The 22345-nt window shown below is 57.9% G+C and overlaps 1 protein-coding gene across 3 annotated transcripts; it reads left to right on the forward strand.

Moving 5' to 3' along the window:
- The first annotated feature begins 32 nt into the window (after positions 1–32).
- On the forward strand, positions 33–22037 carry LARGE2 (LARGE xylosyl- and glucuronyltransferase 2). 3 transcript variants are annotated; one of them, XM_062635815.1, is made up of 16 exons: positions 33–92; positions 5351–5503; positions 16459–16631; positions 16885–17141; positions 17524–17606; positions 17842–17958; positions 18429–18607; positions 18723–18827; positions 19007–19119; positions 19230–19355; positions 19470–19625; positions 19743–19906; positions 20127–20405; positions 20722–20868; positions 21004–21199; positions 21281–22036. In XM_062635815.1, exons 3-16 carry the CDS (start codon positions 16532–16534, stop codon positions 21476–21478), a joined length of 2220 nt encoding a protein of 739 aa, XP_062491799.1. In that variant the 5' UTR covers positions 33–92; positions 5351–5503; positions 16459–16531; the 3' UTR covers positions 21479–22036. The 3 variants fall into 3 exon arrangements, with proteins under 3 accessions (XP_062491799.1, XP_062491801.1, XP_062491800.1); XM_062635817.1 differs by lacking the exons at positions 33–92; positions 5351–5503 and adding an exon at positions 8329–8352 and having other exon boundaries at positions 21281–22037; XM_062635816.1 differs by lacking the exons at positions 33–92; positions 5351–5503 and adding an exon at positions 14818–14910 and having other exon boundaries at positions 21281–22037.
- The last annotated feature ends 308 nt before the right edge of the window (positions 22038–22345 follow it).

The raw sequence follows: 22345 nt of genomic DNA on the forward strand, positions 1-22345 counted from the left end.
GCCGGCTGGGTACGTGTCGGGCTGCGGGGCACCCTGTGTAGGGCCGGGCTCCGCGCTGTGGGGCGGCCCGAGCGGGGCCGTGGTACCGCAGGGTGAGGAGCCGGGGTGCGGGTCAGCTCTGGGCGCCCCGGGGGGACGCGTGGTTCGGGCGCTGCAGCGGGGCGGGGGTCGGTCCGTGCACGGAGCCGCCGCTCCGTGGGTCTGGGAACCGGTAGCGCTGTGTTCGGGGTGCGGTGCGGTGAGTGCTGGGTGCCCTGTGGGGGTCGGGGGAGGTGGGCTCGGTGGGGGGGATGTGATGGACATGGGGAGTCCCGTTCGGGTGGCCCCGGCACCGTGTGCCTGCACCTTCGTGTCGGGAAGCGCCCGGTGGGACGGAGCGGGCAGCGCAGCCCCGCTGGTGAGCGGGCGGAAGGCTCCGTGCTCGCCGGGTGTGCGGGTGGGAGAGGGGGAACTGCCCTCGGGGCCGCAAGCTGCGGGCAGGGAGTGGAAAAGGATCGGGGAGGGAAGCGGGGCTGACAATGTCGCGTTCGTTCGTCTTCTGTCGTGTGTGTGTGGTGTCCCTGCCCGCCACCTGGGGCTGAAGGAGGCTTCGGAGGGCAGCGAAAGGGAAGGAAGGAAGGAGGGAGCGCTGAAGGGGGAGCAGGGAGGCAGCCAGGACCGTGCTGTCAGCGCTTCCCGGCTCCTTCCCGGAGCCCAGCCCCAGTCACTCTGCTCTCTACAGCACTTAAGCACTTCCCCCCGTTTTCCAGGCGGGGGGCAGAGGAGCGTGACCTGCCTGGCTACAGCCTGGTGCGAGTGAGGGCTCAGACCTGTGTTCAGGCCACCCCTTCCTCCTCCCTGCCGTGCGGAGTGGTGCTGGGCTACATGGACTCCGTCCAGCTCTGCCTTCCCATTCACCCAGGGAGACTTATCCTGGTGCCCTCCCTGCCGTGCACTGCTGTCCTGAGCTGGGGCTGGCCCCTCGGCACACCTTGCAGTGCAAAGATCATCAGCGGTTGGTGCACATGGACGCGGCTCTGTGCCTCCCTGCCGCACCTTTAAGGGTGAGGAAGGTGTTTCGTGGCCTCTCACAGAGCACAAAAAAGAGCTCTGCCAAGCTGCCCCTCCTTCCTCCTGTCCGGTTACCTCCACACAATAGACACAGTGTGTGCCTGCAGGTTCCTCGGCAAGAATTACAGTTACATGGGCAGGCACTTTATCCTTTCTGATCTCGCCTCTTCTCCCCCCTTCCCCCGAGGGTTTGTTTTCCAGCAGGCTGAGTTCAAAAAGGGCACGAGATACTGCTGGCAAACAGTCTGGCGCTAAGCAAACCTTTCTGGTCAGAATCACACGGATTGCACCCAACTTTCCATTCACACGCAGCGCTACCTGTGAGCTCCTCTGAATGTCACAGAGGTGGAAGTACCGGCGTGGGTGAGATAGCACCTGAAGCCTGTGACAGAGGTGTGAGCTGGCTGGGGATAAACGGGCACTGACAATGACTCTAGGGGCATATCCAGTGCAGACTGCTGGAGCTGCTCTCCTTCAAGGAGGAGCTCTGGCAGACAGCAATCTGAGAGCTGGCCGCCTAGGAGACTGCCAAAGACACCTTGTCTTCAGCCAGAGGTGAAGCTTGATGCACAAAGTCCTTGGGCTGCTCTCAGCAGCAGAGGCAGATAGTGCAGTTCTGGCCCTGAGTGAGAAGCTTTTTGGCTGATGTTTCCTCTTATCCCTTGCCCACAGCTTCCCTCCCACCCATTGTCTGCCCTGTCCCTTTTTCTGCACATCTCCCTCCCACAGTGAGTGAGTTTGGAGGACAGTTTGAGTAGCACCAAGCTGCCTTTTTATGGTAAATAGGCTGTGAGGGAGCACTGTAGCAAGGGTGGTGTCTCAGAGCAGCAGCAAGCCCATGAGACCGAGCAAGACTTAAATCGCCTTGGCTCATGGCGCCAGCACTGGGAGGGCAGGAGGTGAAAGGCTGGGATGAGGGGCTAGTTTCTATCTCCACTGTACCCAGAAACATCTCTGAGCAGCTCTTTTATTAGCCCTTACTGTCAGTCTGGGTGCCAAGGGCTCGTGCTTACTGGAAATCCACTGGCTGTAACCGAGGCCAAATAGTTCCTGTGCTCTGATGACGAGGGGTGCAGGCTCAGCACTAATGGTAGGAAAAAGAAGCAAACCAAAAAAAGCAATCACTGTGCCAGCCCATCACTGGGTACAGTGCTTCAGTCCAGCTTGCTTGGCTGCCAGCATCTCACTCTTAGCTGAGATCTGCGAGATCACGCTGTTCCTGGGGAGCCTGATTCCAGGCAAAGCACTGCTGTGGGTCTGAGGCAGCTCATCCTAAGGAAGCCTTGCTCCAAACGTGCCTTGCAGGGTGCTGTGGTATGTGAGGATGTGTTGGAGCTGGGGAGTGGGATGCAGAAGAATAGATTCACTGTAACTGATGCTCCAATCTGTGTTGGGAGGTTGGTACTTGTGGGGGAAGTGGATGTTCTCCCCAAGCATGTTTCACTGCTGTCCTTCCACTGCTGGAGGAAGGAGCCTGCAGTGTAACGTGAGGGAAGTGGCTCTTTCCAGCTGTGGTTGGAAGGGAGCAGTCCTGGTGTAGGATGCAGTGGCCTTCCTGGCTCTGTCTCCTTGGGGTATCCCTTCCTGCGTTGTTCAGCTCCCACGCCATGCTGTGGCCGTCTATTTTCTTGCTTCTGGATGAGCTCAGCCAATACTTTGGGATAAATTGTGACTCACTCCAGATAACCTGTAGACAAGGCACATCCAGGGAGTATTTTAGTCCCTGACACATGAGCCCTGCCTAGAATGGAAGGCCTGAATCATTCACGGTGCTGGAGGCCAGCACCTTTCAGGAGAGCTCCAAATCTCTGTCCAAATGAGGAGACAAGGGCAATGCAGGCCCCGTGCATGGCATTGCTAGTGGTGGCAGCTTGTGCCTCTGATCTCCGACAGCCCTCCCCGGGCCTGGAAAGGCAGCAGCTGGCTGCGAATGTTGGTGGGGTAGCCCTTGAGTTCCTGAAGTGTTGCTGACAGGTCTATTGCTTGAAGCAGTAGCCTGAGGGGAAGGGAAACCCAGGTCAAACAAGGTTAAGGGGCCTTTTAATGCATATTTTGACTTGCAGGGGTTTTGTTGCTGTTCTCTGTCAGGGTGCCCCTGCCCTTCCCGACTTAGCTGAGACTTGGCATCTCAGGAGAAAGGCTGGTTTTGGCTTCCCAGGAGGAACAACACACCTGGCAATGTGTGCAGAGCCCTGCTGCAGGATGGTGACCGCCTCCTGCCTCCTGATGCCTTTTCCAGAAAGCCGTTTAGAGCCCCAGGGTGTTACTTGGATAATTCCCTTCCCTGATTCATCAGCAATGTGCCTTCTCTCCTGTAACATCCCAAATCTGCCTGTGCTAAAGGCTGAGAGGGAGAGGCCGTATCTTTTAATAACCCTGTGATGCACTTGGAAAAACCTTCTGGACATGCAGTTCTCTGGTGGCTTAAGTCAATGGAAACACTCCAAGGCAGAGATGCAGCTTGGCCCTGAAGGAGAAGCAACTGCTTTGGGGTGAGGGGGGCAACTGCTTGTGGGTTCTCATGTCACCTTGGCTTCTCTGACCCTGCCTGGAGAAGGCAGCAGACACAGATCGGTCCCACCACGATGCAGGTCTTGCAGGTCCCTTGTGCTCAATAGCTGCTGGTGGCTCATACTCGCTAGGTATTGAGCCACTGAAGGTGAGCTCTCCACTGTGGAGGTGATGCTCTTGCCATGTGCCCATAGGATATCTGCTTTCCTGTTGATGCTGGTAACTGTGCTGTGTGGCACAGCTCCATGTGTGGCAGGCGCATGTCTGGCTGTTCCCACTCAGAATTAGCAATGCTGAAGGTGCTTTTGCTTTTCCAGCTCTTTGCTTCTGAAACTACCCAGCCTTGTTGCTGGCAGCTTCTGCTTCCTATCCCAGGTGGGTGCCAGGGGCTTGGCTCTTACCTGCTGAACTGCTCCCTGGAAATACAGGGCTCTAGTAACACCACAGGGAGGGTTGTGACTGCAAAAGGGATGTGTGCCAGGCAGCACACTGGTTCGTATCCTGCTTCCCCTGCTCCAGAGGTATCCATTGTTGAGGTTCTCCCCTTAGACTTCTTTCGTCTGAGGTGGGAGCTGACAGATCAGGACAAGCAGAGTGTGGATGATGGATGGAATAGATGTCTGTTCACTGAAGTGTGCTGTAGTGTCCATATATGTCCACCTTGTAGCCAGATACTGATGGAGACTCACAAAGCAGAAGTAATGTCAGGTTTTGTTGCTGGAGGAGTGTTTTGCTGTGCAGTGGTGGTGCTCTACTACTTCGAGTTGCTGGGTTTCCCTGTTCAGGGAGCAACTCACAGGCTAAATGTTGTAAATGATTTCCAGCCCTTGTTGGGATTGATGCTGTCTCCCTTGTTCCATGTTGTGCTGTACCAGGCTGACCCAGGTCTGCTGTGGCTGGAGGGCTGCAATAGAGCTGGTGCCCAGCACCCTGCATACATACTTCTCTGATTAGGGTTTTCAAACAGGTGGGGCAGACCAGAAAGATGGTTTTGGTTCGGTTTACCTGCTTTGAAGGTCCTGTTCCTCCTGCATCTTGGAGCGATGATGTGTGGATAGAGGGGCTCTAAAGCAAAACTCCCAATTCTTTGATTCCTTTGCCCAACTTACTTGCATGGCTCTGTCCTTCTGGTTTGGGCTTTCTCTCCATAAGGAGGTGATAATCCTTGCAGCCTCCTGGGAGCAGGGATCATCCATTCCAGCCTGCATGTGCAGGCTGCAGCACAAGCTGCATGGTGGGTTTTGCCTGCCTTCTCTCTCCTCTGCCTTTATCCTTCCCCTCTCCTTGTTGTGCATCTATCTGGAGAGGCTCTCTCGACTCCCCTTTTGGGACTGCCCAGGGTATGTCACAGCACTCAGGTTACTGGACATGATAGTTAATCCCTTCATTGCCTCACGAGCTAAACACTTGCTACTGCTATCATGTTTGGGAGGGGGCCAGGGAACTTGGATCCCTGCCCCAGCTCCTTGTCCTGCTGCAGTCAGTGTGAGGACTCGTGTGTTGTGATGGACTGTGTGTGTTGCACACTGGTTGTGGCTTTGCCAGCGCTCCTGGGGACACATGTACAGTCCTTGCATGGCTGGGGAATGTGCTACAGTGATCTGGGAGTAGGAACATGCAGCACACATGGGCTTGTTGATGCCAAGCCGTGCTTTGTAACAGGCTGGAGAAAAGGACAAACCCAAGGTGCTGGGTGCTGCTGATCTATGACATTCTTGGCTGTGCAAGGGCTCGTCCCCAGAGCTCTCTTATGCAGTAGCTCTTCATGTGACTGTCTTTTGGGTTTCAGGTGACAGCAAGCGCCCTCAAGTGCAGCTGAGATGTGCTATCTGCCCTTCACGTTGAGAATCCCTGGTTAAAGGGTGGTCCTCAGCCACCACCAGGCCCTCCCAGCTTCTCCAGCTATTCTCAGCCACCCCTGCAACATTGGCAGCCTCCAAAGGTCAGTTATCTTGCTTGTTAAATAGATGGTTTACATGTTCTTGCTCCTTTCCTGGCTTAGTGTTTCTCTTCCCAAATTGGTAAACTAGGGATAATTGCACAGCAGAAGCTCTTGATTCTGTGGGTCTCCTCTCTACTGGGTATTTGGGACCTGTGGGGAGGGTGTGCAGACAACACTGGCAGTTGTAAGCCCCTGTGGCCCAGTTCCCTGGAGGGAAAGGCCAGATTCCTTCCCTGAATCATTGGAACAAAGTGAGGTTCCATCTCCAAGGGTGTTTCAGTTGAACTTCCCTTGACCATGCAAGTCTGGATCCTTCTCCCCAATCACTACTATGGTCTATTGCTTGTTTCTAGTGTCGTGGGCAGTAGGTGGCTGGGACCAGGGCTGAGGAGCTGGGACAAGCTCCCTGGGCCAGGGGAAATGGGAGCTTGTGCTGGCATTGTTCTGCCCTGGAAGCTTCTTTTCCCTCTGTCCCTTATACTGAGTGTTTCTTGGGGGGGCACTGCTCACAGCAGCCACCTCTCTTTCTCCTCTACCCCTCATTAGTGCAGGGCTTGGCACGCCAGCAGGAGGGGGCCTCAGCGTGGCTGTGCCTTGATCGGATTTGTCAAGGCTCCTTCCCTTTTCTTCCTGTTCATTGAAGGCTGAAACAAAGCAAACAGAAGAGAGGAATGCCAAAGAATAGGAGCGAGGGAAGAGAGGGATGCTGGAGTGACAGGCTGCCCCTGCACACACGCACCCCCCTCAGTCTCGTGGGTCAGAGCTGGAGGCAGAGCATTTCGGGAAGCGAGGCCATTCCCCTGCACTCCTGTTCCCAGCTATTCCTTGCTCCCTGGGCTGCAGCCCAGAATGCTCCTGTCCCCACTGCTCAGGTTGTTTCCCTGTTGAGCGCTGTCCCGAAGCAGTGAGGAATGGAGGCTCAGGCTCGCTGCCTCCTCCGCACAGGCACGTGGGGCTGAGCACAGCTTGAGGGAAGCAGGGCATTGTTTGAACTGCTTTGTTTGTCATGGGCTGTGGTTAAAGGTTTCCCTCTTTACCTGTGCCAGGAAACCTTCCCCTGCCAGGCAGCCCTGAACGAGCCTGGCAGAGCTGAACATCCAGCCTGGGTGCCAGGGCAGCCAGGCACCAGCCCCTCCCCAGCCTGGAGCCAGATAAGCGCTTGAGCAGGGCTCTTCTGTGCAGACAGGTTTGTGAAGTGGAGACGAGCTTGTTCTGGAGCTTGTATTGTTTCCCAGGAGGCAGGGGAACCAAGAAGGGAGTCATGGCCAGCCAGGCAAGGCTGCCACAGGTAAAGCTTTGGCTTGATGGAGCCCCTCGCTCCCTCCTCTACCATGCCCAGGCCCTCATGCAGGTTCCCCTTCATCCCGCTATGGCTTGGACTGGGGAGGCAATAGGTTGCTCAGCACCCCGGTATAAAGTACTTGAAGTAAAATTCATCCCTACCCGTGCCCCCCCTCCACCTTGCATATAAGCCACTGGGAATAGCCTTTAAACCGTAGCCTCTGTTTCCTTTCCTTCTTCCTCCTTGTTCTCCGCCTTCTGGCAATCTCTGCGCTCTGTGGTTTAATTAGAGAGCACAGTGAAGTGCTTGGAGTCCAAAATGTACAGATTAGGAGGTTGCTGATCCTATCCCTAAATGGGTGCTCACATCCTGCCTGCTCTGCTATCCAGTTTCTTTTCACCCAGAGGAAACTCAGCCAAACTCGAGACCTCTGCCTCTGCCCTTGCTTACTGTGCAGGGGAGGGGGGATGAGGAGTGACAGGAGAGCTGTTGGGAAGGAGGGAAGTGAGCTGTGGATTTCCAGTGTTCTCAAGGTGGGTTTGTAGCTTGCACTGGCCATCTTTGCTTCCTGTGTCCTGGCTGGATTTGATGCTCCAGGAGCAGCAAAGCGAGGGCTTGGAGTTCTGGTGTGGTCTTTTTTTGGAGTACTGTCTTCCTGTTCCGATGGAAAACCCCTTTCTGTGGGAGGAAGTCACTGCTTCCTTGTGTGTGTGTTCGCATGTGTTTATATGCTGGGTGACTCGGTTCAGGGCTTGTGCCTTCCCGGTGTATACACACCTCTCTCTCCCTGCGTTCCCAACTGTCTCTCCTGCACTCTTATTCCCAGTGTATGCCCAAGAGAGCTGTGCTGCAGCATTGCTGAAAGCACAGGGCTCCCTGCTGAGAGCAGGAGGCTGGAGCCTGGCAATGCTGTGTGAGGCTGGTCATAGCCTCATCTGTGGAGGCTTACATCCCTTTATGGGACATGCTGTCAGTGTGAAGGGGAAGGTGAAGTATTTGCTGTTCCAGATGGAGGCACCAGCAGGGAAGAGGGAGTAGAGAGGATGAGTGTGGTGGGAAGGGTAAGTCTCTTCCTGGAGGTAGGAGGGAACCTTGACCCTGATGGTCACAGGATGGGCTGAGCTCCCATGCCTCTGTCCCACTCCTGGTGCAGGCTGGGTGCTGCATGGAGATTGCTGTAGATTGCAAAAGAGCTTTTGTCCTGAGCCACTCATCTGCTGCTTGGCTGAGCTGAGGGATGCTGTTCCTTCCCGGCCTTTGTCCTTTGGTGTGCGAGTTCAGGGTTTAGCTCAGCAGTGTGAGAAGCCACGGGGATGAGAACACAAGGAGCAATGGGAGGGGAGAGTGCTGGGAATGGCCAGCACGAAGTTTGGCTGTTGGGAGTATTCCCCTTTCCGCTGTCTGGCTTTGGGAAATGCCTCTCCTATGGAATCCACTTCTCTCTTTTTTGCCCCCATCGCTTGCTACTTCATTCCCAGTTTGCAAAAATGCCCCCTATGCTTGTTTGTAGTCCCTTAGGCTGGCCAGCAGCTCTTCCTCCACACTGTTGTAGGAGCCTATCTGCAAGGTAGGCTCTCTGCAGCTCAGGTGTCGCTTCAGGCCTCAGGAAATGCTCAGGGCACCCTGAGTGGACAGCACTATCACTGCCTGGGTCTCTCAGAGCCTGCCCTGAGCCATCCTCCTTTGCTATTTATAGTGCAGTTGTTCCATTCCTCTGTGGACGAGCTCTGCTTTCAGCCTTGCTTGGGCACTAAGGGCACCAGTGCCAGGAATAGCTCTGGGCAAGGAAGACATGGGAGTGGCTGCTCAAGCACAGATCCCAGTTTGGGCCAGTCCAGGCTGCATCCATGAACTCTGGCTGTTGGTGAGCATCAGCCTCCCCTGTGGCACTGTTGGTTTTCATGCAGGGGAAGTGAGGGGATTGCCTTTCCTTGCCTGTGTGCATGCCTGGCTCCCCTGCGATGCTGAGAAGAGTTCAGTGCTGCAAGAGGTGGCATCTGGAAGAGTTGCTCCAGGGTCAGGTGGAGTGAAGGACCTTGGTGTGATGTGCTTGCACTGTGGAGGACAGTTGGAATGGAAAGCCCTGCTCCTAGCATGTCCTTCAAGCAGTGGCTTTGACCTCTTATGCATCCTGAACAGTGCCCATTAGGGCAGTTGCCTTGGGTGGTTACCCATTAGGGCGATGCCTTTTTGGTAGGGCACCAAAGAGGTCCTGCTCTTCTTCCCCCTGTGCTTGCTGGCCTCAAGGGAGTTCCAGCTGAGGTCTGAAAGGAGCTTCAGCACAGAAAATACCAACACCGTCCTCAGCATGGCTGCCTGGGCAGAGCCGCTCCGGCCCCTTGGCTCGTGATGCTCGCAGCTTGTCTGGTGAGCAGACCTGAACAAACAATTAATTGCTTGATTTAGTGCCCAAAATGAAAAGCTGGAGGGGAAGTAACCACAACCCAACCCAGCCAGGTTTGAGAGCCCCTTCATCTTTTCTTCTAAATGTAACACAGCTCAGTTTCCAGCAAAACAATGTAAAATGAGATTTTTTCTGCTTGAAAACAAAGCCTTTTGTTCCTGTCCAAAACTTGTCTGGAAGTAGCAAATAACTCTTGAGCTGTGTGCAAAGTGCAGTTTTCAATCAGTAACTATTCACCCAAAGCCACTCACCCAGCTCAGGGTGACCATGCATGCCAGGCACCTGAGGGCCTAGATCACAGCCATGTCCTTGGCACCTTCCCAGAGGTGGTGGGGAGGATGGTGTCCTGCCTCTTGTGGACTTTTCCATGCAGAGGAACTGGTCTGGAGTGGTTGGAGTCCCTCTGCCTCCTTTGCTATAATTAACCTGATTAATTTTGTATGAGGTGATGCAGCCTCCCAGCATCTGAAGGGGGCCTACAAGGATGCTGGGGAGGGACTTTTCATCAGGAACTGTAGTGATAGGACAAGGGGTGATGGGTTTAAACTTAAACAGGGGAAGTTGGGGTTGGATATAAGGAAGGAGGTCTTTACTGTGAGGGTAGTGAGACATGGGAACAGGCTCTGACCCCAGAACTGCGTCTGCCACAAGCCCACAGCAGTGGAAGCATCGGGAAATGGCAGGGTTGAACAGGTATTGATACCCGGAGCACATCCGGAGACCAGGACACAGTGAACCTAATGGATCCAGAGCTGGCCATTAGCTGCAGCACAGGCGTCAGCAAAACTGCAGATATTAGAAACCTAACCCCGGCAAGAGGGAAGGGAGCTGGAGATCAGCCCAAATGCTCTTTCCTTTTCTGTTTCAAGAGGCAGGTGGGTCCCTGGTGGTGTTTCTGCAGAGTGCCCAGGCTTAGTCCCTCTTGTGCTGGCTGTTGGCTATGTGGAAGAGATTTGATCGAGGATGCTGCAGTCTGTGTTAGTGTCAGAGCAGCTCTCCAGAGTTAGGCTTATGCTCCATCAGGCCCAGAAAAAGGCCAGTCAGTGTGAATACTTCACCTGCTGAGCATCCTCTTGGCATCACACAACCCGTAGTACAGGGAGGTAAAGCTGGAAGCAGTGTATTGAACAGCTATATCCTCCATCAGCTTATTGGGGGGGGGGGGGGGGTGTCTCAGCAGCACATTGGGGTGTTGGCATGTCTGGGTCCATGTCCTGGGTGTTGTGTCCAGTGTGCTGCAGCTATGATCACACAAAGCTTTCGGGATCTATCCTGCTCTTCCCCTGCTGCAGTGAGGGTCCAATGCAGCACATGCAGAGGAGTGCAGATCAGCACCCTGCTTTCTGCTGCCCTGGTGTCCCCACAGATGGCACTGACGGCTGTTGCCACCTGCATCCTTCCAGCTTCCTCTTGGTCCTAACAGGAACAAGAGCATTTAGGGACAGTGCTGCTCGCTGGGTGGCCTGAGAGCTGTGGCAAAATGCAGCTGCCCAACTTGTAAGCGTTGCAGTGTGTTTGGTAGAGTTAAGCCTCCTACACAACACTTGGTCTGCTGTGGCCCTGGACTCCCACATTGCCCTGCACAGCCCCTTCTCCATCTGGGTTGCGGACAGGGAGGCTGGCTGCAGTGCTGCTCTGCAAAGGCAGCCTGTGTCTAGCAGGACCTCGTGATTGGAGTCCCTGCCAAGAGGAGTTGCTCCCTGGTGCATTCCTGGGGTTTCAGACATGGGGAGGTAAGCAGTGAGGCATGTTCCTGTGTCAGACCCAGCCTGAACTTGCTTGTTTCCTCTGGAAACAAGGAATCCGTCTGGTGACGGAAGTCCCAGCTTCAGCCAAGCTTGAAGCTTCAACCAACACCCTTCAGTGGCTGTTAGCTCCTTTCCCCAAGTGCTGTGCTTCTGTCAGAGAGGGTGGCTTCTCAGTGTGACCTTTGCAAATAAAAAGGTGAACCCTTAGATCAGCAGAACTGTGTGTGGAGATGATCTTACAAGAGAGCTTGGTGCACGAAAATAAGCCATAACTAAGGCACAGCTGACTGCTGTCCCAGGCTGGGATTTTCTCTGTACCCTGGTGGTGTTGGGGGCAGTGGGGAGTCAGGGACATCTTTTCTTTTACAGCTCATGTGTTGGTATCCAACGCCATGGCTGCTGCTCGATCTCATCTCTAGCATACGGTGCCTGTTTTGCCACAGGTTGCTCTTTCCAGGGAAATAGGGAAGTGGAATTCTCAGTGAAGCTTTGCTTATCATGAGACTGGGGAGGCAGGGGTGGTAATCCCGAGCATGGGGTTTTAATCTGCTTTCCTGGCTGAATTCCATTCCGCCTCTCTGTACATTCCAGCAGCTGCCCTGCTCTGCACTGCCTGTGTGGCATCCGCCGGCTGGCGCAGCCCCCCTCGAGTGGCAGCGTTTCAGAGGGGGACAGGGAGGTGACTGTGTCACAGCTCAGCACCCATCGGACAAAGTGCCTTACGTGCTTTAGAGGTGATCTGCTGAAGGAGGAACCAGCCTGTCCCCTCCTTGCTCTTTGCGAGAGCAGAAGAGATTGTTCCCGGTTGCCTTTTCTCAGTTCTCGCTGTGCAGCTCTCACCACGGCTGTCAGGCTCCTTCTCGCCTCCTGCGAGCCTATGAAGCTGCTGTGTTGTGCTCCTGCTGTGCCCCAGTCTAAGCAGGTCAGCTAAGCTGTTACTGCTCCAAAAATGAGACCTGGGAGAAGGATTTGAAGTTTCTGTTGCCTACAGCTAGGTGAGACAACAGGCATGGCTCTGAAATCACTCCTGGCTGCCCTGCAGCTCTTTGCTGGGAAGAAGCCAGGCCACCCCGTCATGTGTAATGGGGGGTTACATGTGTCATATGTCCCTGGGGGGACACAGTCCTGCTGTGCCTCAGCATCACCTCTGTAGGCGCACATAACAAGAGATTAAGATGCCCACCCTGCCATGGGCTTTGCTGCCAGATCTGGTGCTGTGGGAAAACAGAGCTGCTCACCTCTGTGCTTGCAGGGCTGGGGGAAACCTGCTGATTCAATGGAAAGCTCCCACTGCCAGCTCTCCCTAAACATTAACTGCTCACCTGATAGCTGCAGAGCCAGGGAGAGCGAAGGCCAGCTGAGCAGCGCTCCTAGAAAAAGCAGAGATCTTGGAGGAGCAAAGCATCAGCCCATGGACAGCCCAGGGGGGAGTCTGGGGCTGGAGTAAGAGGGGGGACCTCATTCTGGTCCATGTCCCTGGTCCCTGCCAAAGCAGGTGCTGACCTGCTCATGGGAGAGCATGGGGGAGGAAGGAGAACCTGCTGCCAACAGCACTTCTGCCCTGCACTCCTGTGCTGGGGCTGGGAGCTGGCAGTATTGGGAAACCTCTCATCTTACTGCTGGCTGCGCTCATCTGGTGAAGCAAGGAGACTGGGCAGGGAGGCTGAGAGCTGCAGCTGCAGGGATGGTTGGGGTGGAAGGGACCTTAAGAATCATCTAGTGGAAGATCATAGAATGGTTGGGGTGGAAGGGACCTTAAGAATCATCTAGTTCCAACCCAACCTTGAACACTGCCAGGGATGGGGCAGCCACAGCTTCTCTGGGCGCCTCAGTACCCTCACAGGGAAGAGCTTCTTAGTATCTCATCTCAATCTCCCCTCTGGCAGGTTAAAGCCATTCCCCTTATCCTGTCCCTACATGTCCTTATAAAAAGTTCCTCTCCACATTTCCTGTAGCCCCTTAGGCACTGGGAGCTGCTCTAAGGTCTCCCTTTAAGGAGCCTTTTCTTCTCCAGGCTGAACCAGCCCAGCTCTCTCAGCCAGTCTCCAGAGCAGAGCTGCTCCAGCCCTTGGAGCATCTTTGTGGCCCCCTCTGGACTTGCTTCAACGCTTCCATGTCCCTCTTGTGTTGTTGCCCCCAAAGCTGGATGCAGGACTGCAAGGGGGGTCTCACCAGAGCAGAGCAGAGCTGGGACAGTTGCTGCTGTACCTCAACTCTCAATACCCACTGCACTGCTTGCCTGTGAGCTGCTCCCAGACCTGCCCTCCACTTGCTGTGCCTTTAACATTTCACGGGGGAGGAGAGGCTATAGCTGCCTTCCTGCTTGTCATCTCCTCCCCACTGCCATAAACACCCTAAAGCAAACACCTCCACCTCTCCTGGGCTCCCCAGCAACCTACCTACTCCTGCCCCTGCCCGGGCTGGGGCTCACTGCGCCGGGGAGGGCAAAATAGGGAGGCCAGGAGAAGAGTGTGGTGAGGCAGTGGTGGTCAGCCAGAGCAGGAGCCAAAGGCCTCCCCAGGCAGTGCTGTTGGCAGGTCTGGGCTTCCCCAGGAGCATGGGTAAGCCCATAGCTCAGCTGGAGCACTTGGCTTATGCTGGATACCACGGGACAGTCCCGGACTGAGCTCCATGAGCAGGGGAGCAAAGGGAGGGTTCTTTTGGAGCTGCTGGCTCAAGGAGAGCAGTGGGGCAGCCCCGGGGGTTCCCTCTCCATGCTGGGGCTATGCTGGGCAGGGAAGTGCTGCGAGTGAGTGCCTATTGTAAGCACAGCCCTGCCCGAGCGGGAGGTAGATGCCTCGCAGGGCAGGGATTTCAGCGCAGACCCAGCCTTCCCCTGCAGCTCGCGGGGTGCCTTTGCAAGCTCTGGGCTGTCGTTGCCAGGCAGGCTGGGGCTTGCTGCCGCAGCTCGCCCTTGGGTTATGGAGTGGGGGGCAATTTACATCGCATCTAAATTGCTATGCAGGCAGTTTGCATCCTAATCCCTGTGCCGGCTGCCGCGGTGGCCTCCTCCCACCACACGGTGCCTTCTCCATGCACCCTCCAGCGGGATCCCACCAAGGCTGAGGCAGGCAGAGGGCTTCTCCTGCCACTCACTCAGGGATGGAGCCTGCTGCCTTTCCCCAGCCCGGGGGCCAGGCGTGGGGGAGCTGCAGGTAGAGCCCGTCTCCACATAGTTAACATTCCCAGCCTCCCGCTCCTCCTGCTGCCATCCTGCTCGCTCCCGCTGCCCTGGGCAGGTCCGGGGAACGCTGTGCGTTTTGGGGAGCACTGCTCTTTTGGGCTATCGGGGTGCAGCTCTTTCCTTTTCAAACCTTACACTGGCATCTGCACCGTGTCCAGGTGAGGAGATGATAGTGTTTGGGGGGTGGCTGATCTCTGTCTGAGCAGCAAGGGCTGCACCCCAGCCCTGCCATACGTGCAGCCCCTCTCTGTTTTGAATAGGATCACAGGTTGGAAAAGACCTTTAAGATCATCAAGTCCAACCTTTCCCCTGGGACTTACCCACTAAACCTGCCAGCCAAGGGCTCCACTGCCTTCCATATCTCCCTCCTGGGTGTTTCTCGATGTGGACAAAGCCTCCTGCCCTGGGAAAGAAGGTTGCAGGTGCTGGGTAGGGGTAAATCCTCCCGGTGCTTCTCTTATCTCAGCAAAGGGAGGGGTATTTGAGTCCTGGGAGCGGGAAGGGGGCTCGGAGGGAGGGAGGATTCCTCCCCGATTTACTTGGGGCAACTCCGTGCCCCTGGCGCTGGGGGCTCTTGAGTAGAAAGCGAATTTAATCTCTTGTTTTGTTTGTTCTTTCCTCCTCCCAAAGGGGGGCCGGTGCGGGGGGAGCTTGGGTTTGAGAGCGGGGAGGAAAGGGGGGGAAGTGTCAGATCCGAAAGGGAGGAGTAACGGGAGGACGGGAACGGCAGCCCCGGAGGGAGCGGGAGCAGCAGCGGTAGGAGGAGGAGAAGGGGAAAGGGAAAGGCAGGTAAGGAAATCGCCTCGTGGGTGGTAGGTGAGGAGGGGGAGAAGGCAGGGCAGGAGGGGTGAGGGTGCTGAGGGGGTGTTTGGAGTCCTTGGGTGCTGAGGGGAGGACGGGAGGGTCTTTGGTAACTGGCCTGCTGCTGGTCCCCCTAAACTCCTACCCGGTAGCATGCTCACATGCAGGATTGAGGATGGAGCGCTGCTCTTTTGGTGGGGTCCCAGGGGAGCAGGAGGGGTGCTGCTGTTTGCCACCACCTTCTCCTTCTCCATGCTGAAGTCCCTTTCCCATCCCTTGGCTTCCCATTCTGCTCTGTGCTGGCTGAACCTCCCTCATCCCACCTCTCCCCAGCCCCTCACGCTGTGAGCTCCACACAGAGTTTGGGGGATGCCCGGGAGCGGTGCGGAGCAGCCTGCGGGATGGAGCCGGGCTGGCAGCAGCGGGCAGAGACCTTGCTCATGGGGGGAAGCGTGCCTGGGCCTGGTGTGCTCCATGCGTCAGCTCCCTCTTCCCCGCCATGCCTGTGCTCTGTGGAGCGGAAAAGTGGGGAAGTGTTGGGCCCCATTGCAGGGAGCAGTGGTGCTGGAAGGATCACTTTTCCATAGGGAAAAGGGGTGCAGCCCTCCAGTGCTGTGTCTGGTGCCACGGGTGCATCCCCCAGCGTTTGAGGGTGACCATGCTCCTCTAACTGGCCTTGCAGGGCCTGTTGCTGCGTACCCTGTGCTCCTGGAGCACTTCCCATCAGGCGATCCCTATGGGGACGAGTGGTTGCACCCTGGCCCCGGGGGCTGCTCAGGGTTGTCTCCTCCCTGTCCCAGCCCCCAAGCGCGGTGGCCCCAGGGGCATCTGCACATCAATGGGCTCCAGTGGGTATGTGCAGGGGGGAGCAGACCCTAATCCGGCCCATTCATCCCGGAGGCAGCTTTTGTTGAGCCTCCAGATGTTGTGCGGAGGGCAGGGGCTGTGCGAGCGAGGTTGGTGTTGCCTTGCTTTGGAGGGGGGGGTCGTTGTCTCCCAGGGGAGGGCTCCCTATGGATGGGCTGTTCCGCGGCTGAGGCACGTTTCACTGGAGCGTGTGGGGTTTTTCCACCACACTTTGGCAGGGCAGGTGGCTGTGAATGGAGGAGGAGGAGGTGTTGGGCCTGCGGCAGAGCTGGGCTCCGGAGTTCCCCCTGGAAGGAGCCAGGATCCACCCCGGGACCGGCCACCCAGTATGAGGGGGACCCTTCAGCACAGCCTCCCTGCTCCCCTGGGAGCTCTTCACCCTTTCCCCTTTGCAGGCAGCAAGGAGCAGAGCTGAATGAAATCACTTAGAGGACTCCGAGTGTTTGAGGTGCCCCCTAGGGCTCTATAGCCGTTGGCAAGGTGGTGTGGAAGCCCGGGTGGTCCAGATGCCCCAGCACAATGCAGGAGGGTGCTAGCCAGGAGAACCTGTTCCTGGAGAGGTGAAAGGCATCTCTCAGCACCGGAGATGGGGAATGTGCTGCTGGGAGATATGGAGGCACCTTTGGGGCTGCTGATGACCCCACTCTCTGCTCCCCTTGTCCCTCGCAGGCTCTAGGATGCTGGGGCCAGCCGGGCTGGCGCTGCCCACCTGATCCTCGCTGCTGTGTCCCACCGGCACACCATGTTTCGCTCCTGGCGCATGAAGCTGAAGGTGCTGCTCGCCACGGTGACCCTGGCCATCCTCCTCTGCTGGCTCTACCTCTTCATGGGCAGCCTCGAATGTGAGTGGGACCAGCTCTCCTTCCTCAGAGCAAGGGACAGTCCGTGACAGAGGGTAGCGGGGGCCTTGGAGCAGTTGCTGTGTGGCTGTGCAAGTTGCTGTGGGTGTACCTGAGCTCTGCATTCCCATGGCATCCCTGGGGATCAGAGCTGTGCACGTGTGGGGTGTGTGGGGACCTCTCCACTGGGGCTCTGGCCCGTTATCCCTCCCTGCCGAGCTCTGTGCCCATCGCATGCCCCGTGTCCCCTCCGCAGACGGCCGGTTCCTGCTGCTGCCGCCCTGCCTGAGCGAGCAGCCGGGCCGGGACGTGGAACGGGAGGCGCTGGCATCACGGGTGCGCCGGGTGGAGGAGGAGAACCAGCAGCTCCGCCTGCAGCTCAGCCAGGCCCAGGCGGAGGGCAGCGATGGCAGCCCGCAGTGGGGGGCCTCCGCCGAGGATGGGGACCCCCCCGGGGCTGACAGGAGCAACCGCACGGCCTGCCCCAAGCAGCGGACGGTGCACAAGTGTGAGGTGGGTGATGGCACCAGCGGTGCATAGGGGATGTCGGGTGGGAGGCTGGGACCTTGGCTGACTGTGGATGTGAACCCACTTGGCTCTGCTCACACTGTGCTGTGGCCATGCTGGGGGCTCATCCGGCCCTCCGTGGTGCTCAGTAGGCCACAGTCGGTGGGCGAGGGTGTCTTGCTTTTCCAGGGGGGAGGCTGGGCAGACAGATCCTTAGTCCCCTCTTCTGAGCCAAAGGATTCCCACCTCCATCTGGAGCTCCTTCCCCAGGGTGAGGGTTGGGTTATGGAGTCTCTCCCCATAGCACAGCCCATAGGGAATTGCTGACGGGGCCCCTGCAAGGTGGGAAGTATCCAGGCTCAAAAAGGCACCGTTTGTCTCTGGGCAGCTCCTGCACATCGCGATCGTGTGCGCCGGGCACAATGCGAGCCGGGATGTGGTCACCCTGGTGAAATCTGTGCTCTTCCACAGGTAATGGGAAGTGCTGTGCCAAAGGTCTGGCTTGGGGTTCCCAGATGAGCTGCTGCAGGGGGGCAGTGCTGCAGAAGAGGGGCTCTTCCCCCTGTGCCACTGCTTAGAGAACCAGAGGGGGATTTCTTTCCCCATCTGCCCCCTCAGCTGATGTCTCCCCTGGCAGTGGTGGGAGGGATGGGGCCCATGGGGACCGTGGCTGGTGCTGAGCGCTGCTGCGCTTTGCCCTCGGCAGGAAAAACCCTCTCCACTTTCACTTCATCACGGACTCGGTGGCTCATCGGATCCTCCAGACGCTCTTCCAGTCCTGGATGGTGCCCTCTGTCCATGTCAGCTTCTACAACGCCGACGACTTGAAGGCAGGCTCTCGTTCCCCCTTCTCCCTGTCCCAGCCTAGTGCTCAGAGGGCCGAGGGGAGCAGGAGGGGGGGTTATTAACTCTTCCTGCTGGTCCCTTGCTTATCTGCTCCCCTTTCTGGGCTTGTTGCTGGTCCAGCTGAGAAGGGAGTACAGAGCTGATGCTGGAGGGGTGGCTCTGTGGTGGAGCTGGGTTCCCCACTGAGCGTTAGAACACTGGGGTTCAGATGGGAGTTCTGGTGTCTCGAGGAAGGGCCAAGCAAGGGTGAGAGCAAAGGAAAAGGGGACGCAGTCTGCAGGCACCTGGAGGCTGCCAGTGGTGCCCCTGGAGATGCTCCAGGCTGGGCTGGCAACACAGGTTCCTTGTGCCCCTCTGCTGGTCACTGCACGGGGTGCTGGGCACACACAGCCATCCTGCCCGGGCAGGGGAAGGGCATGAACATGCCCAGCCCTGAGGCTGTGTCACCTTGCAGCCGGAGGTGTCCTGGATCCCCAACAAGCACTACTCCGGCATCTACGGGCTGATGAAGCTGACGCTTACCAAGGCACTGCCCTCCAACCTCTCCAAGGTCATCGTCTTGGACACCGACATCACCTTCGCCACTGACATTGCTGAGCTCTGGGCTGTCTTCGGGAAGTTTTCTGGTGAGGACAGGGCCCTGTGTGCTGGCCCCCCATCTGCCACAGCACCGGCGCAGTGGGTTTGCCTGGGCCCTCCGAACCTACAGCAAGACAGCATCACGTCCCTCTGTTTCCTCAGACAAGCAGGTCATTGGGCTGGTGGAGAACCAAAGCGACTGGTACTTGGGCAACCTGTGGAAAAACCACAAACCGTGGCCAGCCCTGGGCCGTGGCTTCAACACGGGTGAGTGTGGCTGCCGGGGTGGGGTGGTCGCATCCAGCTGAGGCAGCGCTTGGCACGTGGAGGATGGAAAGGCTGAAGTGAGGCAGGAGAGTGCTGGACATGCCCCAGGGGCTGAGGGCATGCAGGCTGCTGTGCCGGGTGCTCCTCGGTGACCCAGCACCCTCCTCCCTGGCACCCAGGGGTGATCCTGCTCCTGCTCGACCGCCTGCGTCGCCTGGGCTGGGAGCAGATGTGGCGGCTGACAGCGGAGCGGGAGCTCATGAGCATGCTCTCCACATCACTGGCTGACCAGGTAACGGTCCTTCCTCTGGGGTGGTTGGCCCCACTGTGTTCCCACTGCTGGCACGGGGAGGGGGGAGCCGTGCTGCCTTCCTCACCCCCCTGTGCCATTCTCCCTCCTAGGACATCTTTAACGCGGTGATCAAGCAGGACCCGTCCCTGGTGTACCGGCTGCCCTGCTTCTGGAACGTGCAGCTCTCTGATCACACCCGCTCGGAGCAGTGCTACACCGAGCTCTCAGATCTCAAGGTGTGTGGGTTTCCTGGCGAGGGTCTGAAGGACAGCGCAGGCACTGGGACGGGGTCTTGGGGCGCGCTGGGTGCTGCTGACTCCCCCTCCCTGTGCTGACACCGCTGCCCTCAGGTGATCCACTGGAACTCGCCCAAGAAGCTGCGGGTGAAGAACAAGCACGTGGAGTTCTTCCGCAACCTCTACCTGACCTTCCTGGAGTACGACGGGAACCTGCTGCGCAGGGAGCTCTTCGGCTGCGCCAGCCTGCCCAGCGCACCCAGCCACCAGGTGAGGCGGTGGCAGCTCTGCCCCCCGGCCCCACTGCATGCGGTGGGCACAGACCCCACGCAGCCGCCCCAGCTCTCCGTGGGGCTGCGGATCCCCCTCACCTTCATGGCGTTGCAGCTGCAGCAGGCGCTGGAGGAGCTGGATGAGGATGATCCCTGCTATGATTTCCGGCAGCAGTACCTCACGCAGCACCGCGTCCACCTCTTCTTCCTGCAGTACGATTTCCTGGCCCTTCTCAACCCCACCGATGTCACCCTCGTGGCACAGCTCTCCATGGACAGGTACTTGCTGGTGGGACCTCAGGTCCTGCCTCCGCTTCTCTGGGGAGGTTCGACACATTGGGAGCTACCAAGGGTCTCCAAACATGGGTTCCGCAGCCTCAACACCCTGAGCTGGGAGCAGCAACGCCTCCCGCTCTCCCCTGCACTGTCTGGCATGGGTCTCACTGGCAGACACCCAGTCTGCCCCAGGAGACACAGGGCAGTGCCCTCTGCTTCGCAGGTTACAGATGCTGGAGGCCATCTGCAAGCACTGGGCCGGCCCCATCAGCCTGGCGCTGTACATGTCGGACGCGGAGGCTCAGCAGTTCCTGCGCTATGCCCAGGCCTCGGAGGTGCTGAGCGCCCGCCGCAACGTCGCCTACCACATCGTGTACAAGGAGGGGCAGTTCTACCCCATCAACCTCCTGCGCAACGTGGCCTTGGCCAACACGCAGACGCCGTACGTCTTCCTCACCGACATCGACTTCCTGCCTATGTATGGCCTCTATGAATACCTCAGGTAAGGCTTTCTCTGGATGGTTCTCGCGTGGGCTCCCCAAGCACCAGGAATTGCCCTGAGCAGCAGTTCTCAGCATGCAGAAACTGTTTCCTTTGTGTTCAGCCTTGGGATCCTGCCCATGCTTTCATGAGACATCAGTGGATGAAGGAGCTGTAGCTGTGAGGGCTGCCCTGTTCCTCCTGCCTTACGCTACAGAGCGTTCAAACCCATTAATGCTCTCCTGGAGCAGTGGGCAGGCTAGAGGGGCTGCGGAAAGGGGTTTGTGACCATGACTCGCAGCCAGGGAGACCTCACACTCTTCCTATTGCCACCGTAGGAACTCCATCCAGCAGCTGGAGCTGCCCCAGAGGAAGGCAGCTCTCATCGTGCCGGCATTTGAGACCCTGCACTACCGCTTAACCTTCCCCAAATCCAAAGCAGAGCTGCTTTCCATGCTGGACATGGGCTCCCTCTACACCTTCAGGTAGGGACCGGAGCTGTTCTGCTGTCCTTCGGGGCTGTCACACGCAGTAGAAGGCACTTTTGTACCCTTATGCCTGTGGGGCAGCTGGCTCAGAGGCTCCTCTGCCTGTCCCTCATTCCCGTCTCCCCCCCACAGGTACCACGTGTGGCCAAAAGGCCATGCCCCAACGGACTATGCCAAGTGGCGGACGGCCACGGTGCCGTACCGCGTGGCGTGGCAGCCGGACTTCGAGCCTTACGTTGTAGTGAGGCGAGACTGCCCCAAGTACGACCAGAGGTTCGTGGGCTTCGGCTGGAACAAGGTGTCGCACATCATGGAGCTGGATGCGCAGGTGGGTGACGCTGGGTGTTGTGGGGGGGCAGAGACGTGTTGGTGCCACCAACCCGATGCTGACCCCGTGCTCTGCCCCCAGGAGTATGAGCTGCTGGTGCTGCCCAACGCCTTCATGATCCACATGCCCCATGCCCCCAGCTTCGACATCTCCAAGTTCCGCCTGAGCGCAGGGTACCGGAGCTGCCTCCAGACCCTGCGGGAGGAGTTCCACCAGGACCTGTCACGGCGCTATGGGGCTGCCGCGCTCAAATACCTCACTGCTGAGCGGAGCCTGTGATGCCTGGGGACGGGGGGCATGGGGTGACAGCAGCATGCTGGAGATGAGAAGGTGCCAGGATTCCCTCTGCCCCTGCTCACTGCGGGAACCAAGCCGCTGCACAGCCTCTTCAGCCCAGCAAAGGGGTGCCTGCAGATGAGATGGAAGATGCCAGCTGTGGGAACAGGCAGTGACTGCAGGTCACGCTGCTGCAGTGTATCCAAGGGTTTGGGAGCAGCAGAAGGAACCTCCCCATGCCAGGGACCAGGGGAGCAATGGGTGTCCTCCCTCCGCTGTTGTAGCGGATGTGGATTCCCAACCTTCCTTAGCTCACCTCACCTTGGGGCCTGGGAGCTTTACCTTACCCTGCGCTGCCTCTGGTCTGTGGTTCCAGGTCCCAATCCCCTTCCAGGTCTCCCACCCCTCCAGGGCTTTGATAAGGGGGAGACAAGGTTGTAAAGCATCATTTTGCATCCTTTGTGGAGCAGGCTCAGAGGTGAGGCCCTGGCACAGGGTGCCCAGAGAAGCTGTGGCTGCCCCATCCCTGGCAGTGCTCAAGGCCAGGTTGGACGGGGCTTGGAGCAACCTGCTCTAGTGGAAGGTGTCCCTGCCCGTGGCAGGGGTTGGAACTGGATGAGCTTTAAGGTCCCTTCAACCCAAACTATTGTAGGATTGTGAAGCCTCCCAAATCCCTGGGAGGTGGGGCCAGGGAGAACCAGGAATTGTGGTGACTGGGTTCACGCCCGGATAGAGGCTGGCTGGTTAACAGGGCTAAGTAGTGTTATTCCCATCTGAATGGATGCAGACAGTGGGGCTGGCCCAGCACTGATGGTGTGGGAGTCACACAGGGCAGGATGAGCTCTCTGCTGTCCCAGCAGTGGCTGCCAG

The sequence above is a fragment of the Pezoporus occidentalis genome, unplaced genomic scaffold (genome assembly GCF_034315485.1).
Source record: "Pezoporus occidentalis ecotype Australia unplaced genomic scaffold, CSIRO_AGI_Poc_V1 ctg46, whole genome shotgun sequence".
Classification (NCBI taxonomy): Eukaryota; Metazoa; Chordata; class Aves; order Psittaciformes; family Psittacidae; genus Pezoporus; species Pezoporus occidentalis.

What these genes read in the sequence shown, in the direction of transcription:
- LARGE2 (XM_062635815.1), top strand. Translation starts at nt 16,532, where the DNA reads ATGTTTCGCTCCTGGCGCATGAAGCTGAAGGTGCTGCTCGCCACGGTG. An exon ending in AGCTTCTACAACGCCGACGA is followed by an intron (nt 17,959 to 18,428) that starts CTTGAAGGCAGG and finishes AGGCTGTGTCAC; the next exon opens with CTTGCAGCCGGAGGTGTCCT. An exon ending in CCGAGCTCTCAGATCTCAAG is followed by an intron (nt 19,356 to 19,469) that starts GTGTGTGGGTTT and finishes CGCTGCCCTCAG; the next exon opens with GTGATCCACTGGAACTCGCC.